An 18,400-nucleotide genomic window follows, 5' to 3' on the forward strand; every position below is an offset into this window, starting at 1 on the left:
GAAGTTTAGACAACCCAGAGGCAGCGCGGGAACAGCATCAAAAGTAGATAGCAAAATGAAAAAAATATTTTACAGTAACATTTTTTCAGATTTAAATTTAAATGAATGTCGAGGAAAATTAATATGCAATAAACAAAATATGAGCACCGAGACAATTTTTCAGAAGTTATAGTAGCATTCTACCTCTGAATGACGAAAGACAACGAATTGTAATTTTAAAATCTTTTGTTTTGATGAATTCGCGATTTGTCCAATTTCATGTCTTCTCATAAACAGCAAAACAGCCTGTATATTTTTGGTCTAAAGAGCAGATGGTTTTTCAATACAATATACGCTATATACATCATGGCAGAATTGGAAATGGTTAAGATTTTTTCGAGCAAAACTATACTGTTGAAATTTGCATCGAATCAGCTATTAACGATACAAATATATAGATACTATTCCTTCTGTGTAAGTATAGTTTCCGGTATAACCGCGGAAGCTGCCTAAGATGAAAACATTTTGGGCAGAAAGTTCATAGTCGAAAACCTCAATACGCAAAATTTCAGAACAAAATTGTGTTCTATAAATAAACGTTTAATAGGTCATCAATCAACAAATAGTTATAATATTTCTGTAAGAATAATTTTGATGTGCTTGCAAATTATTCCCGTTGTTATTTTATAGAAAAATGAGCGTATGTCGTTGACTTTGAAGACAAAGTACAGGAGAGGATTTGTTTCAAAACCTATTAATCGTGAAATAATAAGATAGGTACTTATCCCTTTTGTCATTTCCTAATAAATACTGAATAATTCCACTATATGAACAATAGGATATCTCCATTACTTCAAGTACCCTCTATTGTATCTTGTGCATTTCCTGTGATACGTAGACCTATCAGTTTATATTAATCCGATATTCAAACAAAGAAAACCTTTAAATTCAGGGTGAACAATAATAATAATGAATGTTTGTGCTTCTCGTGAACGGAGAAAATCGATAATTTACAATTGAGCTTCAGGGGTCAGAGGTTATGTAAAACATTACGGTTTATATCAGCAATCAGCAAATATTGTTCAACTTTTAAATTAAAACTTTATTATTCCACAGTGGTGATTGTGTTTCGGTACGATGAAGTCGTCCTTGGTTTTTGTTTCCACCCTTTTGTTTCTCAATTCGGGTGAGTTATTTTGTGCGGTTTTATGCATTGTTCCTATTCTGATGAGAATGCTACATTTTTCTTAACAGTTGTTGGTTCCAATTGTACCATATGAGCTTGTTATTTATTATTCATAGTTATGATTATTATGAACAATTAGATAATTTTCACATCAACCGTCTAACCTCTGACCTCATAACAAGTCAACGACCTTCACTGATTTCACACAATGACACAATTGATGGAAAAGAGGCTTGGTTTATAGTTTATCTTTCATTGATTCAATAATGTACCTTCTATATACGCAAAAAAAAACAGAATAAAAACAACCTGTGTTTTGGGCGATTTGGTTCATTATTCGAGATACCTAAAGTAATCGAAAAGAAAAAATCATAATTCTGCCACACCGCATCCTTATTGAAAACCATGATATAAGAATACTTCTTATATCATGATTGAAAACTATACTTTTCGGTTAAATTTCCTGAATTTTTCGTTAGTTGGCAAAATGTTCGCGGGCACACACAAAATTTTTACTACGTAGGTACAAGTTTTGGAGATGGGTCTTAAAGTTGAAAAGTTAGTATTTCTGCTCAGAATTTTCAATAATTCCTAGCTTCTTAGTATTGACACCCATTTTTTGGGACTACCATGATGGTACAATGTCACGATGATCAGACATCCATTCTATCAAGGAGATATCCTATATCTCCTTGCATTCTATCTCTCCGTTTCGTGCTCTAGAACAGGAGTGAACCGAGGGGTGAACTAAGAGAAATAGAAAATCCAATACGATTTATTTTAAATAAAAAAATGCGTTTTCTGATAATGAGGATTGAAGATTAAATTTAACCTGGCTCGATGAGAGTAAACTGAGATTATTTTTATTTATACAGGGTGGTTCTAAAATGGAGTTCGTCAACTCTATGAAAGCGTCGACTAATTTTTTAGAAAATAAATGAATGGTTTATGTGACGTTCTAGAGGGGAGAGGAAAAGGAATGTCCCACATGTACCAAAAATGTCAAAATTCGCGCAAGTAAAAATGTCTTTGATCAGGCGCGCTTATCGGCACTTACAAATAGAAACGCGGTTATCTACAAATTCATGATTTTTTTCACGGTGCTGCAACGTTTTTAGAAATTAAAAAAAGAAATTAAAACTGTCCGAAATGTTTATGGTTTCCTAAAATTCATTAACCTTGAATTGAAATTAAAATGCACTAGCGCCGCTAGGGAGTGGAGCCTTTAAGAGTGTAGCCCCCTAAATTTTTTTTTGGGGGGGCATTTTTTTCTAATTCGAATATTGAAACTTTGGCTTAATCTCATATTATCCCTCCTCCCAAAAAGAAACAAAATCTTGGCTGCACCATTCTGGTTTGTGATTCATTCTTATATTTTTCCATAAAATACCACGCAGGAACTTTTTTCTTACATGATACATGTGTAGATAAAATCCACATATGATATACAGAGATTGACAGATATTAATCTTCTAGCTGGATAATCTATTCTAGGTACATAGTTACATTGATATTCAGAATCTACTATGAAGATCTAGTTATCACTGATGATTGTTTAAATGATTATCTGCAATATAAAATGAGCGGAAATGACTTGTTTATACACTATGAATACAATTTCATTGTTCTTATCTTGATTTTTTGTTGCAGTTTATGCCGATTGCAGCACTTCAGCACCACCAACATGGCCCCAATCTTACACAGTTAAAGGTTTTTTGATGATACCCTATGCAGAGATCAGGGAACCTTTTTATGCTTGGTAATGATTAACTAGTATATATGAATAACTATCAATGACTAATAATCTTAAGTTAAAATTTATTACTTCTCCAAAAGTTTTTTCACCTTCATCACGCAGAGCCTTCGGATCTTGGGTCGTTGTAACCATGCACAGAGTGTAACTTCTGGGTCTGCATTGTATAGCACCAAATAGGTTGCAAGTTCTGTACCAAGACAAGAATTGGATACGTATTGGGGAAATAATGATGAAAATCGTTGCAGAACTTCAAAGGTTTATTCAGATTCGGCTTGTTCGGTTTTTATTTAGGGGTGTAAATAGATTATTCATCCAACACTTCACTCAATTAGTATTTTGTGCTAAATATGAGAATAAAAACAATCATTTCAGGTATGATGGGCCATCTAAGCAATCTAGGATCGACTACTATGGTGATATGGTCAAGACTTACCAGCTGTCTCAACTAACCCCATACGGCTCTAGTATTAAAATAGCTCCAGTAACCAACGAAGAAGAAACTAATGTTAGGACTTGCCTGCAAGTCAATGGAACTGCCGAAAACAAGATTGATCCTCAAGCCATTTTGCCCTCTTTGGAAGGATTCACTTGTGAAGGTGATACACTACGATTTTACTTGTCCTTTTACTGTTCTTTTATTTGAGATGTCATAACGACAATTCAGATAGATGGAATATTATATTATTTGTATTATCCAATTTCATCTTCACTCTCAAGGCATTTCCTATTTTCAATTCACAAGATTCATATGCCTTTTTTTATTTTTATTTCCAATAATTCATCAATTATTAATATAAAAGGCATATAGCTATTTTATTAATAGTTTAAATTTTGAAGTACTGCATTATTGAGACTTTTTTCTTTTCAAGGGCAAGACATCATTGATGGGCTTCAAGTGGAAAAGTGGTTGCAAGAAACAACTATAGGAGACAAAGTGAATAAATATGTTATGTGGATTTCCTATAGGTCAGATCCGGATGGTGGGTCACCTGTTGCTGTTCCAAGAAAGTAAGATAACCCATTTATATGATATCGCTTGAACACACTTCGGCTTAACACTTTTTGTTATTCCAGGTATGAGATGAAAGGCTTCAATTCCCTTCTCGGTAGTCACTATGATCACTATTATTTGACCTACAGCGATTTCAACGACGAAGCAGTGCCTCCGAAAATTTTTGAGATTGATTCGAGTAAGTTTCCTTTTTCTGATCGGTGAAATTTCACGATGCGTTTATTGGCGCAAGTCTTTCTATCGAAGTTGCTCTGGAGATGCGAATAAGTCTGAAACCACGACCAGTGCCACACTCTAAATATAACATAACAATCATAACATAACATAAGTTAAGTTAATAAGTAAATAAGTTTAAAAACAGTGTTGTATGGGAACCAGTATATTAACTACACTGTAAATCGATTTATTTCGTAACAAGACTGATGCCTTGTATTTCGATCAATATAACAATGCAATTTTGTAAAGGATAGAAAAAATCCGTTTTCATAAAAAAAAACAACTCAAATTTTTAGCATGAAATTTGATACTTTTTGTCTTACCAAAAAGAAAAACAAAAGCGGCCAACTATAACACCATAGTAATGCCTACACCCTGAAAAAATCGTGCAGAGCAAATAAACACAAACCAACTTCTCTTGAATGAACCAAAATATAAAGGTATCAAAAAGACACGTAATATATTTTTTCAGATTTAACATGCAGCTCTTTCCCTGGACCAGGAGACAAACACATATATACATTCAATCCCATGAAAGAGTTCATATATCCCGAAACCGATTCTCATGTGGAGTTCGAGTTTGGAAAATTCAAGACTAAGCATGGAAAAAGTTACGAAAATCAAAAGGAACATGATCTACGCAAGAATATTTTCCGGCAAAATGTTCGGTACATTCATTCTATGAACAGGCAGTCCAGAGGTAAGCAATATAGGCAAAATAGAAATCAATGTAGAAGTAATAATGATGTAGGTACCGAGTTGTATTTCAGTGATTATAAGCTTTGCCTCTCTCTTCTTTTGATGATAAATGGGCTAAGTCTTGACGTAATCCAAAATCATGTTTTTTTCCGAAAGAAAAATTTCGTGCGCTACTCTATAGTGCCCATTATCATTTTATTTATCTTCATTTCTACCTGAAAGATTTAATAGCTCTGCTGTGGAACTGCAGGGTCTTTTTCGAGATTAAAGTGCTTATATCCTGGAAATAAACAAAAGCATTCCAATCGGGAATGTGGGTCGATTGACAAAACATTTCCCTTTCAATATGAATTTATTCCATCAGGTTTCTCACTCGGAATCAATCATCTCTCCGACAAGACTGACTTGGAGCTCAAAGCACTTCGAGGAAAGCAATACACTTCTGGCTATAACGGTGGAAAACCTTTTCCTTACAAGAATTTAGGATCGGTTAAGCTGCCAGAATCATTCGACTGGAGAATATATGGAGCAGTTACACCAGTCAAAGGTGAATTCTTGATGCATTTTTTTAAAAATTGACTACTCATTTGATATTTATTAGATGTTTACGAAGGCGTAGAAGGGCTTCATCATATTTTAACAATATTTTTCGAAAAATTCCGAGATTGGGAGATTGGGATCGAAATTTAGTGAAATTTCGACTCGGAATTCAGGAAAAAATATTTTTAAAATATTATGTGGCCCTTCTAGGCCTTCGTTGAAGTTTCAGTGTTTTCAAAAAATCAAACCACAGCTAGAAACAATAAAATTCTAGATTTTTCGTGAATCTTTTTTTTCAGCAAAGAATTTTTTTCCATCCATTAAATGCAGCCGTTCTTGTTTCTAGATTGAACTGCTCGTCAAAAGTTAAGGTTATAATATTGAATTACCTTACTTTTGTTTCCTCTTCAGGAAAACCCAATTTGCTTTTGAAATATTTATATTCACAGTGTTTCAGCTTAGAATGATACGTTCTATCATAGAAATGATGTATTCGCACAAAGTAAATATATTAGTTGAAAAGGTATAAAATTTGAGAAAAGCCAGAAATTCTGAAAATTTCTAAAATTTTTAGTTCCATCATTGAGTATATATCTACAGGGTGTCCCAAAACTAGTGAATCAAACGTCCCACCACGATAGAGTAGACCAAATATTATCGAATGACACCAACATTAGAATAGAATAGAATAGAATAGAATAAGAGTTTATTCAATTAGTTCAACGAAAATGTGCCGTTTCCAAAATATTCAGAATTTTATTAAAATACCTAAAGTTGCCGATTTTCGAACTATTTTTCTCAATCACAGGGCCACCCTAGCGGTTTCCAGAAGAACTTATTTTATATGTTGTTGTATCTACAAATACTCTAGTATTTTTTTATTGATAACACAATTCTTGAATAGATCAATCCGTCTGCGGTTCCTGCTGGTCGTTTGGTACTGTGGGTGCTATTGAAGGTGCATTCTTCTTGAAGAACGGGGGAAAGTTGGTTAGACTTTCACAACAAGCTTTAGTAGATTGCTCATGGGGGTGAGTATCATCAAAGAGGAATCTTTGATATATTATCCTTCGTCTTGAAATACATTATAATCCGGCTATGCATGGCGACTTCAAATTATAACCACCAACATTGAGTATTAAACTTGAATACTCAAGGAAAATACCCAAGAAGGCTGAGCTACAACCCCTAGAAGTTCAACAAAATTTCATAAAATTTCAAGTACATATTCGAAACGTTTTTTGTGCAATCGCGTGTTTGGCTTTTACTGTCACCATTTCAGAAACGTACCCATTTCAAATATTTTCATCGAATTTTTATCTTCAAAATTGAAATTATATAGCAATATATAAACAAACATTTTCACAGTTTTTCTTTTGAAAAATGTCTTTCATTTTATCAGGAATCGATTAAATGAATGAATAATTGTTGTGATTATTCAGGTATGGAAATAATGGTTGTGATGGTGGTGAAGATTTTCGCGCTTATCAATGGATGATGAAACATGGTGGTATTCCCACAGAAAACGATTATGGTCCATACCTTGGCCAGGTATTTATTAACAGTTCTACTTGAAATAACTTATTACCATATTGTGTAGCTCGTTCATTCCAGAATTGACATGTTTTACAGTTTTCGTGATGAGAACTGATAAAATCCTAAAACATCCATTCACGATAATTTCAGTGATAGATTTCCGGCATTTAGATCTTCGGGTTCCTTTCTTTAAGCGTCATTTTAACTTTATTTATGTATTTCTTAGAAATTGACTTAAGCAAATGCAGATAATTTAGGTAATGACTTGTCTATCTACAGTTATACCGTATCTGTAGGTACTCTTGATATATCAAAAGTGATGGTGTGCAAAAAGAAAACAAACAAGAGCAGAAACGCATGGGGAATAATCCCAAAAGCAACAATAAAATATGTTCTCCCCTAATCATGACTATTTGTATGTTCAAACTATGGAGGGTACCTACCCTCCATAGTTCAAACTATAATTTCACTTGATTTTTTAAGGACGGTTATTGCCATGCAGACAAAGTACCCAAAGTGGCCCCTATAACTGGTTACGTTAACGTCACATCAGGAGATGAAAATGCCTTAAAACTGGCGATTTTCAAGCACGGCCCTATAAGTGTGGCTATCGATGCAGGACACAAAACTTTCAGTTTCTATTCTAATGGAATATACTACGAACCCAGCTGGTGAGTAATTTAATGTTATTGTAGCTATAAAAGGGCCAGTGGCGTAGCTTGCCTTAGAGGGGCCCTGTATCAAAATGTGTTGAGGTGCCCCAAGGAAGGGTGAAGTAAAAATAAAAGTAGCAAAAAATGTTCGATTTGTATCGAAATAATTATATGTAGGTTGTACTTATAATTAAAAGTTCTAACTCATACTTGATGCGAAAATAGCGAAATAATATACAAACAACATAAAATGATAAACAAACAAATAATGAACAAACAATACAAAAAATTAAAGATACACTTTTCTAGCCTTTATTTCAGCAAATCTATTTATCAAATCAGCCATAGCTGATGACGATTTCAGTTTTTTAAGTTGTTCCCTCTCTATTGACAATAACGACATGTCTGAAAGCCGTTCCTGTCCCATAGAAGTCCTCAGATAATTTTATATATATATATATATAATCATTATCCCAAATTACCTTTCGGTGTATGGGTTATCTTTGCATTACAATTTCACATTGGGTATATGTAATTCAATTTTTCAATTATTATCTGAATAAACACTCTTAATGAATTCCTTCCATTGTTTTCTGTCTACTGTTATCACTTTGGCCTCTTCCACACTTTTTCTTCTCTGTCTGAAAGCCGTTCCTGTCCCATAGAAGTCAGATAATTTTTTATGATTTTTAATTTTGAAAAACTCCTTTCAGCGGTTGCAGTTGTAACCGGAAGGGTCAAAAATAAAAGGCATACAGTAATATCGTCCGGAAAACTGGATGCAAGGCTACTGAATTTTATCAGGACTAATTCTAAAAGTTCTTTGATGGCACGAATTTTCTGAATTTCAGATTTTGAGTATTCGTATCTATCGAAATGATCAATTCGGTGTAATGAACGGTTGTCTTAGCAGTTATTCTCAAAAATGCTATTGTAAAACCTGTAAGAGGTTTTGGATAATATTTTTAGGAATTTTTTGCTTACAGACATTCGGGGGCCCCTAAAGCCTGGGGGCCCCGTATCACTGATACCGCTGATAGCGCGGTAGCTACGCCCCTGAAAAGGGCGAGTCTTTGATTAATACATTTATTTTAACAGTAGATTGAGGTCGAAAGAAACACTTTGCGCCTTTACCAATTTTTCCGATTCGTTCTAGATAAAAAAAAAGAAGAAGCAATTTTCAGTTTTCATAATAATCAGCTATGCCTGACGCAGAAGTACTAACATTTATTGGTGCTTGGAAAAACTTGGAACTTCGAAAAGCGTTATATATATACCATTTTAACTTCAGAAATGAGTTAGTATACAGGGTGAGTCTTTGACTCGTACAAATATTTCAACAGTAGATTATTTTGAGTTCGAAAACAACACTTTTTTCCTATACTATTTTTATCCGATTCGGCCCTGTTTGTTTTTCAACACCTCATATCTTTCAGACCGAGACGATTCGGAAAAAAGGGTTTCTTTTGACCTCAATAATCAACTGTTAGAAGATTTGTACGAGTCAAAGACTCACCCTTTATAAATATTGAAAAACAAGCATAAACTCACTTTTTTCAATTCATTTCGTCAACGAAGTAGTAGCTATATTTATAATTCAATAAATGAGTTGCCGCAATTTCGTTGGCGATGAATATTGAATATTCCCCTCTGTTGATTTGTATTTAATTTTCGATAATAATAACTAATTCAGCTCACAACCAACCATATTAGATCTGTATTAATCCCCAGAATGTAATCGTGTATTTTATTTCCGAGTGTATAGTGTATGACACTATATACATCTGTAATGTGTGATGTTTTATGTTTTAAGATTAATTATACTGATCTTAATGGAGTTGAATTCAGCGGAAGTACCAAATTGTCGAATTTAGCAGTTATTTTTATTTTTGAATATCAAATTTCTCGGAAATATAAAGAATAATAGAGAGCCTTCAATTCACTTTCAAGAGTTGGGTTCTTTGAGTTTCTATTTTTTTTTTCAACATTTCCGTGAATATTATTCGTGAATCGTGAGATATATATATAAGGCTGATGATTTCTTCTCGGAGGTAACGGTTGGGTTAAATCCGTTATCTGCCAAATTGGGTTATTGTTTTATAACTTCAAAATATGGAGAGTATCATCCATACTTTAAAGGCGTCTACTGGCATTTAATATATCAAGTCCGATACGTTTTCCATCGATGCGAGAGTTGTGTTGCTCTGACGAGCTCAAATAAGACCGAAACCATGGTCAGCATCTACTCTTCCTAAAAGGAATAGTCTTATCGTTGGCTCTGAGAATGATGGTATGATGGCTATTTTGGCTGGGGTGATATTTAGATAAGCCGGTGGTATCTGCCTAAATATGAAATTTTGTTGGCAAACTTTGGAGACTTTTGCAGATGTCAAGCTTGTAAAATAAAAATTACATCCAAATTTGCTTGCAGTGGAAACAAGGTAGATCAACTGGACCACGCTGTCCTGGCTGTTGGGTATGGCTCCATAGCGGGAAAGGATTATTGGTTGATCAAAAACAGTTGGTCCAACTACTGGGGAAATGATGGATACGTTTTGATGTCTGCCAAGGATAATAATTGCGGTGTTATGACCACTCCAACTTATGTGACAATGTAGAAACCATAATAAACTATGCTAATGATCAATTTTGTAACATATTATGTAAAATACATTTTTTCTTCATTTTTACGAATAGAAAATAAATAATAAACATTATTTTAACTATGACACCTTGCACTAATCCTGTACCGTCCGCACCAATGGACAATTTTTTTTTTAAACAATTCTTTCTTGACATTACAACAAGAAAAATCTACAGATGGGAGATTCCCTTGATCTTTGATAGTGCACCTTGCAAACTATGATGGGATCAGAGGCGGAGCTGAAAGGGCTCTAGGAGAAACTGAGTACGAGCCAATAACAAAATCTTCAATCAACATAAATCATTCAGTTAGCATTTATTCAAAATGTGCAATAATAAAAGAATCCCAATAGATGAGCCTCTGATAATAAAATATGATTGTACTTGTACATTTTCACTAAATGAGTGTTTAAAGCACGACGCATGATTCGCTATCACAATAGCATCTTCAGTAGGGTGAAGGTAAACTCATTTTGTGAAAATCGTATAATATGTTTCAAGTTCAATTATCGATCTTCATCAAGTATCGGCCACATCAATTCAAATATTATTGAATTCATGTGGCCGATACTTTATAAAATCCATAAAACTTGTAATTGAAGTACAAAAGATTTTCAGTAGGATTAGTTTTGGAACTATGAAAAAATATAAGGGACAGTGAGAAATCATATTTGTACATAAAAACACCATTTTGAGATATTGATAAAACGAATAAACGATTGGATCTTAGTTTTTCAAGCGCTGAACAGGGAAAATATTACAATTCGACTGATTTATACCGAATATTCGCAATATTCATAAGAACTTAATAAAATCATACCTCCCAAACTACAAGTCTCCAGAAGTTGAGACATATACCAATCCATTTTTCATACAATACTAAAAAAAATCGACGACAGAATCGGAGGTGTACATTTTTACCTAAATCATTCATGGAGTTATTTAAAACGGTGCTCTACTTCGAAAATACGACTTTTCACAGCTAGTTCACTTCTTCAAAAGAGAAGACACTATTAATAAAGAGGAAGATGAATCATTTCTATTAATTCTATGGTTAACCACAGATTATTATTCTCATCATAGACCATTGAACTCTATGGGAGTTCAATGTCATAGACAAATGCTCTATGAGTCTATGACTTTATGACCGTTATAAATTATATTCTATGATATTTGTTGTGTCTGATTCTGAAAACATATTTGTGAGACGATATTTATTCATATTTTTTATAAGATTGCTCTGATTGTGTATATTCTTGTTCTATGTTTTGAGCAATCAAATTGTTGAAAACGTTATTTGGCATTTCTACGGAATTTCATAAATAAAATAAGTGGTTCGACATTCTTGCAGGACAAGTGAAGGTATCAAAGAGTTGGTCTCTGTTATAAATTTCGTCAGACTCGAAAACTGAAAATATGCCAAGAGCTACTAGGAGTAGAAGAAGAAGGTCTCAATTATCAGGACTGGCTGGATTTCTTAACTTTCTTGAATTTGGATTTCCTTTTGACTTACCTACTGATTTAACCGACAGTCCACCAGCTAGGAGGAGAAGGGCTAACACAAAAAAAACCACTTCTGAGGCCCCCCAGATCCCCCAGAATATCAATAATAGTGTTATTGTTTTGGATGATTCAGATGATGAATGTCTATCAACAGTAGTCTCTAGATCTAGGACAATCAATGAGAATGCATGCAGTAAAGTAGACAGTTTTTTCAAGTCCAGTGGTTTATTGTCTGATGATGAAGATGATGTATTACCAAGTTCTACCACTACCAGCAATGATGCTTATAGAAATTCTGCTCCAAGTAAACCTTGTTCATCGCTAATTGAAGAATCAATTGCCAAGTCTGCTGGTAATGAGAATGTCATAGATGCGGATGGAGAGGTTAACGAATTAAGCACCATGGAAGATATAAAAAATTATTGTAAAGAAACAGAAGATATCCTCAAAAATGCAAATGCTATTCTTGAAAAGTTTACTGGAAGCAAGACTCAGGAAACGCAAGAGGTGGTAAAAAATAAGGAACTCGTTAATAAAGAAAATGAGAGTAAGGACAAAGGATTGGGTGAATGTCCAATTTGTTATGAAAGCTTTTCTGAGAAACAAGTTGTGACAACTAAATGTGGCCATCTATTTTGTAAAATTTGTATTGAAAGAGTTGCAACAACAGTTAAGAAATGTCCCACTTGCAGGAAAGCAGTGAATAAGAAGAATATAATACCTATATATATTTGAATACTTAATGTACTTTCCATGTAAATGTTTTTAATATCTATTGACAATGCCTTTGTTGTTCTTCACTATTGAAATTGGATTTTTTTTTGATATTTTTTTTTTTTTGAGAAAAACAAATTTGTTTCAAATAAAGATTTCCAATATTAGACTTATTAATTCTTTATTATAATGATGTAGGCTACCAGCGGAAATAATTCATGTAGAGTACTCTTTGTATAGTCATTAAGGCTTGGTTGTACAATTGACCTGAGGTCCTTCAGCTTGTTTTATACGTAGCAAGAGTAGTAGCAGGCTTGTTTGTAGAGTGCTTCACAACGGTTCTGAATTGTACAGTTGCGATGATACAATAGATTGACTCCCTTAATGAACCACACAATGATTATGTTTTCCTGTTTTCTAATATGTGGGAAAATATGCATTATAGATCACTTTTTGATATGCAAAAATGAATAATATTCAGAGATGAAGTTTTGGAATTTTTATTAAAAAATTAATGTTATTATTGTCATTAACACTGGAGTATATGGAAAAATAAAGAACTGCATATTAAAGTAGGAGATTGTATATCCTGACTAGTTAAAATTTTTGTTACATTAGTAAAATGAATTAATACACGATTTTCCAAACTGTAGGTTTTTTACAGTTATTTTCATTGGCACATAATATGTTGAATGTAGCCTCTTGTGGAAAACCTAATATTTCCCTCTCCTCAAAAATTCTGAAGGTGAATGTACTTTCCCCTGTACCTATAAAGTATCTAGCATGAGCGCAAAGTAATTGGTCTATGATGGCGGTGCCACCATCTTTATAGTGCTCAACAAATCTTGTTTCTGGAGTAAACTTCACAAGAATTACGTTTTTGGGTAGATAGTATTTTAAAGCTTCCACATCTGAAAAGAATGAATAACATTGTAGGGACTGAATTAATGTGGCTGATACTTGATGAAACATAATTTAAACTAACTTTAGGTTAGGGAACTAACCTAACTCTATAATCTTTGTTAAGTTTAATATTAATTTATTATATATCAATTGTGAAATGTAGTTGTTTTATTCAAGAGTTTAATCAATTGAATTTAATTCCAATCGGAAATTTCATTGAAAAGATTTGGGATTATATGGAATTATAATAGAAGTACTGACCTGATGGTGGAGCATCTGTAGCTAGGAACACTACTGACAAGCCAAGCTTTTGGAGATTCATTGAAATTTGCTTGGCTACGAACTCTATTGTGGGCAACTCTCTAGGACGCCCAAAAAAAAAATCCCTTCTTCTCATATGGACTGCTAAATATGGTCCTCCTGTAGCGTTTCTTCTAGGCTAGAAATAAATATTTTTTTACTAATTGTAATAATTTTCAGAAAACATTCAATATCCAGCCACTAGTTGTTGAAATTTAGTAGTAGAAGAATTAGAAAATAAGACAAAACTCATTTAGTCTAGAAAACAAATTGCAACATTTAAAAATCCAGCTGTAGAAATGAAACAAAAATGGAAATGTGCACTGAGAAATTTTAGATGTACACATTACATAAATAAAGAACTGTAACTTAGATTCTTCAAGCAAGCAAATAAAAAAGCATCACACAACAAATGATCGTAGTTTTTACTGAATATCAACAAAATATTTGCACTTTAGGGTAAAATTAAATACCTTATCATCTTGCCAATTATCAGCTAAATGAATGTTATCTGCTTCATTTGTAGACGATAAATGTCTTTCTCTAAAGGCATTAGCAACAGCTTTCATTTCCTTATTGTATCTTAAGCTTCTTCTAGCAGTCCAATAAAGTGAATCTCCAAAAGTTGGATGAAGAGCGACTTCAGCATGTGCAAAGAGAATAGTTCTACAAGAAATTACTATATTTTAAATGAGGGGGGATAACCTCTTCATTGTGAGCTAGAGTATAAGAAATGGGTAGATCTTCTAGTCAAAACTATGATTTTCAGAAATACAACATGGTAGCTTTGGTATTTAAAGGGCATTTAATGCTTTGCATTTGAACAGTGAGTGTTTGGTGGAGGTACTCCCATTTGTATAAACTTAAAAAATGGAAATACATTTCCAACAAATATTATTGTTGACAAAAACAAGGACTGATGATTTTATGTTAAATCATAATGTGAGGTTTCATTTATGGAAATATATTTTTACTCACTTTGCTGAAGATGCTGCAAGAATTTCAGTCAAAAGTGTTGAAGGACCATGAAATCTCATGCATTTAACATTATTGGAGGTAACATTTGTATAGTAAAAATAAGAAATTGGCTCTTTTTGATCGCATTTTAAAACTTCCAATTTGTTTATAAAGTTACCAGATCTCATCATTTCATCCCAATTTTTCATCACATAAACTTCATCAATTATGGTCAAATGTTTACCAGGTTTATGTTGTTCTAGAAAATGAACATATTATATTCAAAATATTTCAAATATCATTAATGCGGTGAAGATAATAAATTGACAAAATTAACATTTAATTTTTAGTGTTACATTTTACCACGTTGACTGTCCCTATTCTAATTTTTTTTCACCCCCCACGTCCAGCACATTTAACCAGAGATTAGGGTCACTTTCGAGTGATAAAATATATAGTCCGGGAGGTGGCGTCACTTTTGAACTAGTGATCGATCTTCACAAGAATTTTTTAGGATGAGTAGTTCTCCACTTGTACATATGAGTTCCGCGCGTCAGTCAGTCCAATAGCGGTAGGCGTGGGCGTGGGAGGCGGTGAAACTCGCCGGAAAAATCTCAAAAAAAAGTGATTGATCTCCACGTGAAACTTTGTAATAATGTAAATTATTCATGATTATGAGTGAAAATGGTCGTCAGTCACTCTCCCGATGGTGGAAACATCGTCAGTCAGGCGGTTGAAGTGGTCGGAAAAATCTGAAAATTGAAGTGACCGCACCTTATGCAGTTCGAATGACGCATATTCCACCGGCATCGTGCCTACTGACGATTATTTACATGTGATTCATGAACGTCTCAGGCTAATTTTTCAATACTTGACGTCTCTGTATCATATGTGAACATGAATTAACTCGATGTATTCACACCGCTAAGTTTATGTACAGACTCATTTGTTGAAAATCAAAGTGTTTTGACGTTATTTGTTAGTTTACTTCTATAGGAAATATTGTGAATTTTGAAAACGAAGTATCGGTAAGTGTAACATTTTGCTCTTCGAATATGTATATTAACATAGTGTTTTCGCAGGAAGATGTCGAGGAGAGGTTTGACAAAGGTAGAATCAGAGGAAGAAATGGACAAAATTTTCGCTGAAATGAATAGTGACGATAGTGTAGACGATACCGTCTTTGTGACTTCTGATATCGAGGAAAATTCGGATATTGAACTCGAATTCGAATCTCATGATGAAGAATTATTTGACAATGAACCACTCGCTAATACAAGCAATGATCCGTGTAACCTAGATTGGTCCCGTAATATTCAACTTCAGCCAAGGATTTCTTTCAGCGGCAATGAAGGCTTCCAAAATGAATCTATAAACGATAAATCCACCCCGGCAGATATATTTTTCCGTTTCATTGATGACAATGTTTTGAGAATCATGGTCGTGGAAACGAATAGGTATGCACATCAGTTGTTACAATCTAGAGTAACAACTCGTAAACATCAATTGGCAAGATGGAAAGACGTAGACAAAAATGAGATGAAAAGATTTTTGGGTGTAGTTTTATTTATGGGCATTGTGAATTTGCCGAAAATAGAATGTTATTGGAAACAAGATATCCTTTACTATCATCCACTCTTGCATAAAATAAATATGAGTTATAATCGATTCTCCTTGATCCTAAGGTGCTGGCACTTCACAGATAATTCAGTGCCACGAGAAAATAATGATCGTCTCTACAAAATATCCCCTTTAATTGAGGCCATTGTATCAAACATTCAAAGTTTGTATATGCCTGGGCAAGTTGTTGCCATAGACGAGTCTATGATTCTTTTTCGAGGAAGGCTGCAGTACAACCCAGGAAAAGCTCATAAATATGGCGTGAAACTATACAAGCTCTGTTCACCTGAAGGATTCGTTTGGAATCTGAAGATATATTGTGGCAAAGATCAGACCATGGAAAATTTGGACAAACCAGGTTCTGTAGTTGTCAGTCTTGGAAAAAAATTGCTGAATGAAGGTCGTGTTTTTATTACTGACAACTGGTACACAAGTATACCCTTAGCAATGTACCTAAAATCTCATGGAACGGACTTATGTGGCACTCTCCGAAGAAATAAAAAATATCTACCAAAAGAAGTGATAAATTCCAAACTAAACAAAGGCGAATTATTTGGCATGCAGGCGGATGGCATTACAGTCTTGAAGTGGCGAGATAAAAGAGATGTGCTAATGTTGAGTACATATCAAGGAAGTGAAATGATAGATGTGCCAAATAAGCAAGGTTCAGTGGTAAAATCTAAGCCAAAAATTATTGTGGAATATAACAAAGGAAAACAAGGCATTGATATTTCTGATCAAATGACTAGTTATTATAGTGTCCTGAGAAAATCCCTCATTTGGTATAAGAAAGTAGCTCTGGAAGTAATTTGTGGATACGTTGTAACTAATAGTTGTATTATGTACAATGAAAGTCATCCTAACAAAACACTTCGTCAGCTCGAATTTTTAGAACAACTAGTGCGCCATATTCTGGATACAGAAAATGTTCCAACTCCTAGTCGGCAGACAGGAACTAGCCAGGAACATTTCTTAGAAGAGATACCTCGAAGAACGAATGGAATGATTAGGCGTAAAAGATGTCACTATTGCTACATTAGAAATAAAAATGATCGAGACTCAGAATTTGCATCCAAACGTACGAAGCAAGTGTCCACTGAATGCAATGCTTGTGAAAAAGCCTTTTGTCTCCAATGTTTCAAGGAGAATCATTGAACTTTGTTTTGTTTTCGTATATTTCTTCCTTAAAAATTGTATATTTTTCTTTGAAAATAAATTAATCGAGATTTGAGAAGTGTTCATGCTCAGAATTTTCAAGTCCAACGGAAGGCTTGAAGCTGACGTTTCTTGAATTACGTATGATTCAAGCTACTTCTACAAGATCTTCCGCCAATATAAACCGACCACACTGTAGCGTTCATAAATGGTGACCATTTTTACCTAGACCGTTAAATGAATCACATACGACTCATGGACGCCTGGCGATAATTTTTATGAATCATATGTGATTCATGGGACAGTCAACGTGTTAAGCTAATGTATATTAGAGCAGGTATTCTGTAGATTTCCTAATCTACTTTATTGAGCTTATGAAAGATAAATACCAAGTATAATGTGACTGCATAAAACATACCTTGAAAAAATTCATACATTTCTATTACTGGAGCAAATGCTTTCAGGCTGGATACATCGAAATAATATCCCCATGGTATTAATTCTGCCTCATCTGAATAAGTCCAGTGATACAAATGGGACCATGGCGGTAAAACCAACTTGAAATTTTTCAGTTTTGGATTATTGGAGTTGGCCAAGTGCCTTGCCAGTACCGCAAACCTCCTGTACACATCTCTCCTCAAATTGAATCCCTCTGAGGGATTGACATCATAAAAAATATACCTAAAACCCGGAAAATATGTTCAACAAATTGTTTAGCAGGTTGGTTCTCGAGCAACAATCTGCCATGCATACCTTTCGTTATTATTTTCTATTTGAGAGCAATCGTTATGAAAGGAACCTTCCTCTTTGAAACAAACCTCTTGATCTATTTCATATTCTCTGTAAGCAACTGTATTTTGAATGAGAAAAATAAAAAAATAGAGTACAATGATATATTCATTCATGGATAGTCGAGCGTATTTGGTAGGCGAAATATCCTGAATTTGATAAAATAATTAAATTTTCAGCTGTCGGAAATAAAAATTAATGGTTATGTCTGTTTGTTTTGACAGTGAATCAAGTAATCA

At 33.9% G+C, this 18,400-nt stretch overlaps 4 protein-coding genes across 4 annotated transcripts; 3 read left to right on the top strand and 1 right to left on the bottom strand.

Annotated features, from left to right (window-relative positions):
- The first annotated feature begins 926 nt into the window (after positions 1–926).
- LOC123307629 (digestive cysteine proteinase 1) lies at positions 927–10,294 on the top strand. Its single transcript, XM_044890014.1, has 11 exons — positions 927–1,165; positions 2,816–2,924; positions 3,294–3,517; positions 3,791–3,929; positions 3,996–4,111; positions 4,622–4,849; positions 5,213–5,395; positions 6,293–6,419; positions 6,831–6,939; positions 7,408–7,595; positions 10,009–10,294. The coding sequence occupies exons 1-11, from the start codon at positions 1,117–1,119 to the stop codon at positions 10,193–10,195; spliced, it is 1,659 nt and encodes a 552-aa protein (XP_044745949.1). The 5' UTR covers positions 927–1,116; the 3' UTR covers positions 10,196–10,294.
- Positions 10,295–11,368: 1,074 nt separating this feature from the next.
- On the top strand, positions 11,369–12,604 carry LOC123306404 (E3 ubiquitin-protein ligase bre1-like). The gene has a single exon (XM_044888387.1). It carries the CDS (start codon positions 11,637–11,639, stop codon positions 12,456–12,458), a length of 822 nt encoding a protein of 273 aa, XP_044744322.1. The 5' UTR covers positions 11,369–11,636; the 3' UTR covers positions 12,459–12,604.
- A 317-nt stretch (positions 12,605–12,921) lies between these two features.
- On the bottom strand, positions 12,922–18,379 carry LOC123306403 (GDP-fucose protein O-fucosyltransferase 2). Its single transcript, XM_044888386.1, has 6 exons — positions 18,126–18,379; positions 17,791–18,053; positions 14,619–14,856; positions 14,114–14,306; positions 13,602–13,779; positions 12,922–13,348 (listed from the first exon to the last, which is right to left on the bottom strand). The coding sequence occupies exons 1-6, from the start codon at positions 18,275–18,277 to the stop codon at positions 13,065–13,067; spliced, it is 1,308 nt and encodes a 435-aa protein (XP_044744321.1). The 5' UTR covers positions 18,278–18,379; the 3' UTR covers positions 12,922–13,064.
- Positions 15,297–17,448, top strand: LOC123306402 (piggyBac transposable element-derived protein 4-like). Its single transcript, XM_044888385.1, has 2 exons — positions 15,297–15,625; positions 15,680–17,448. Exon 2 carries the CDS (start codon positions 15,684–15,686, stop codon positions 17,370–17,372), a length of 1,689 nt encoding a protein of 562 aa, XP_044744320.1. The 5' UTR covers positions 15,297–15,625; positions 15,680–15,683; the 3' UTR covers positions 17,373–17,448.
- Positions 18,380–18,400: the final 21 nt, after the last annotated feature.

Source organism: Coccinella septempunctata, chromosome 2 (assembly GCF_907165205.1).
Source record: "Coccinella septempunctata chromosome 2, icCocSept1.1, whole genome shotgun sequence".
In the NCBI taxonomy this organism is placed as follows: domain Eukaryota; kingdom Metazoa; phylum Arthropoda; class Insecta; order Coleoptera; family Coccinellidae; genus Coccinella; species Coccinella septempunctata.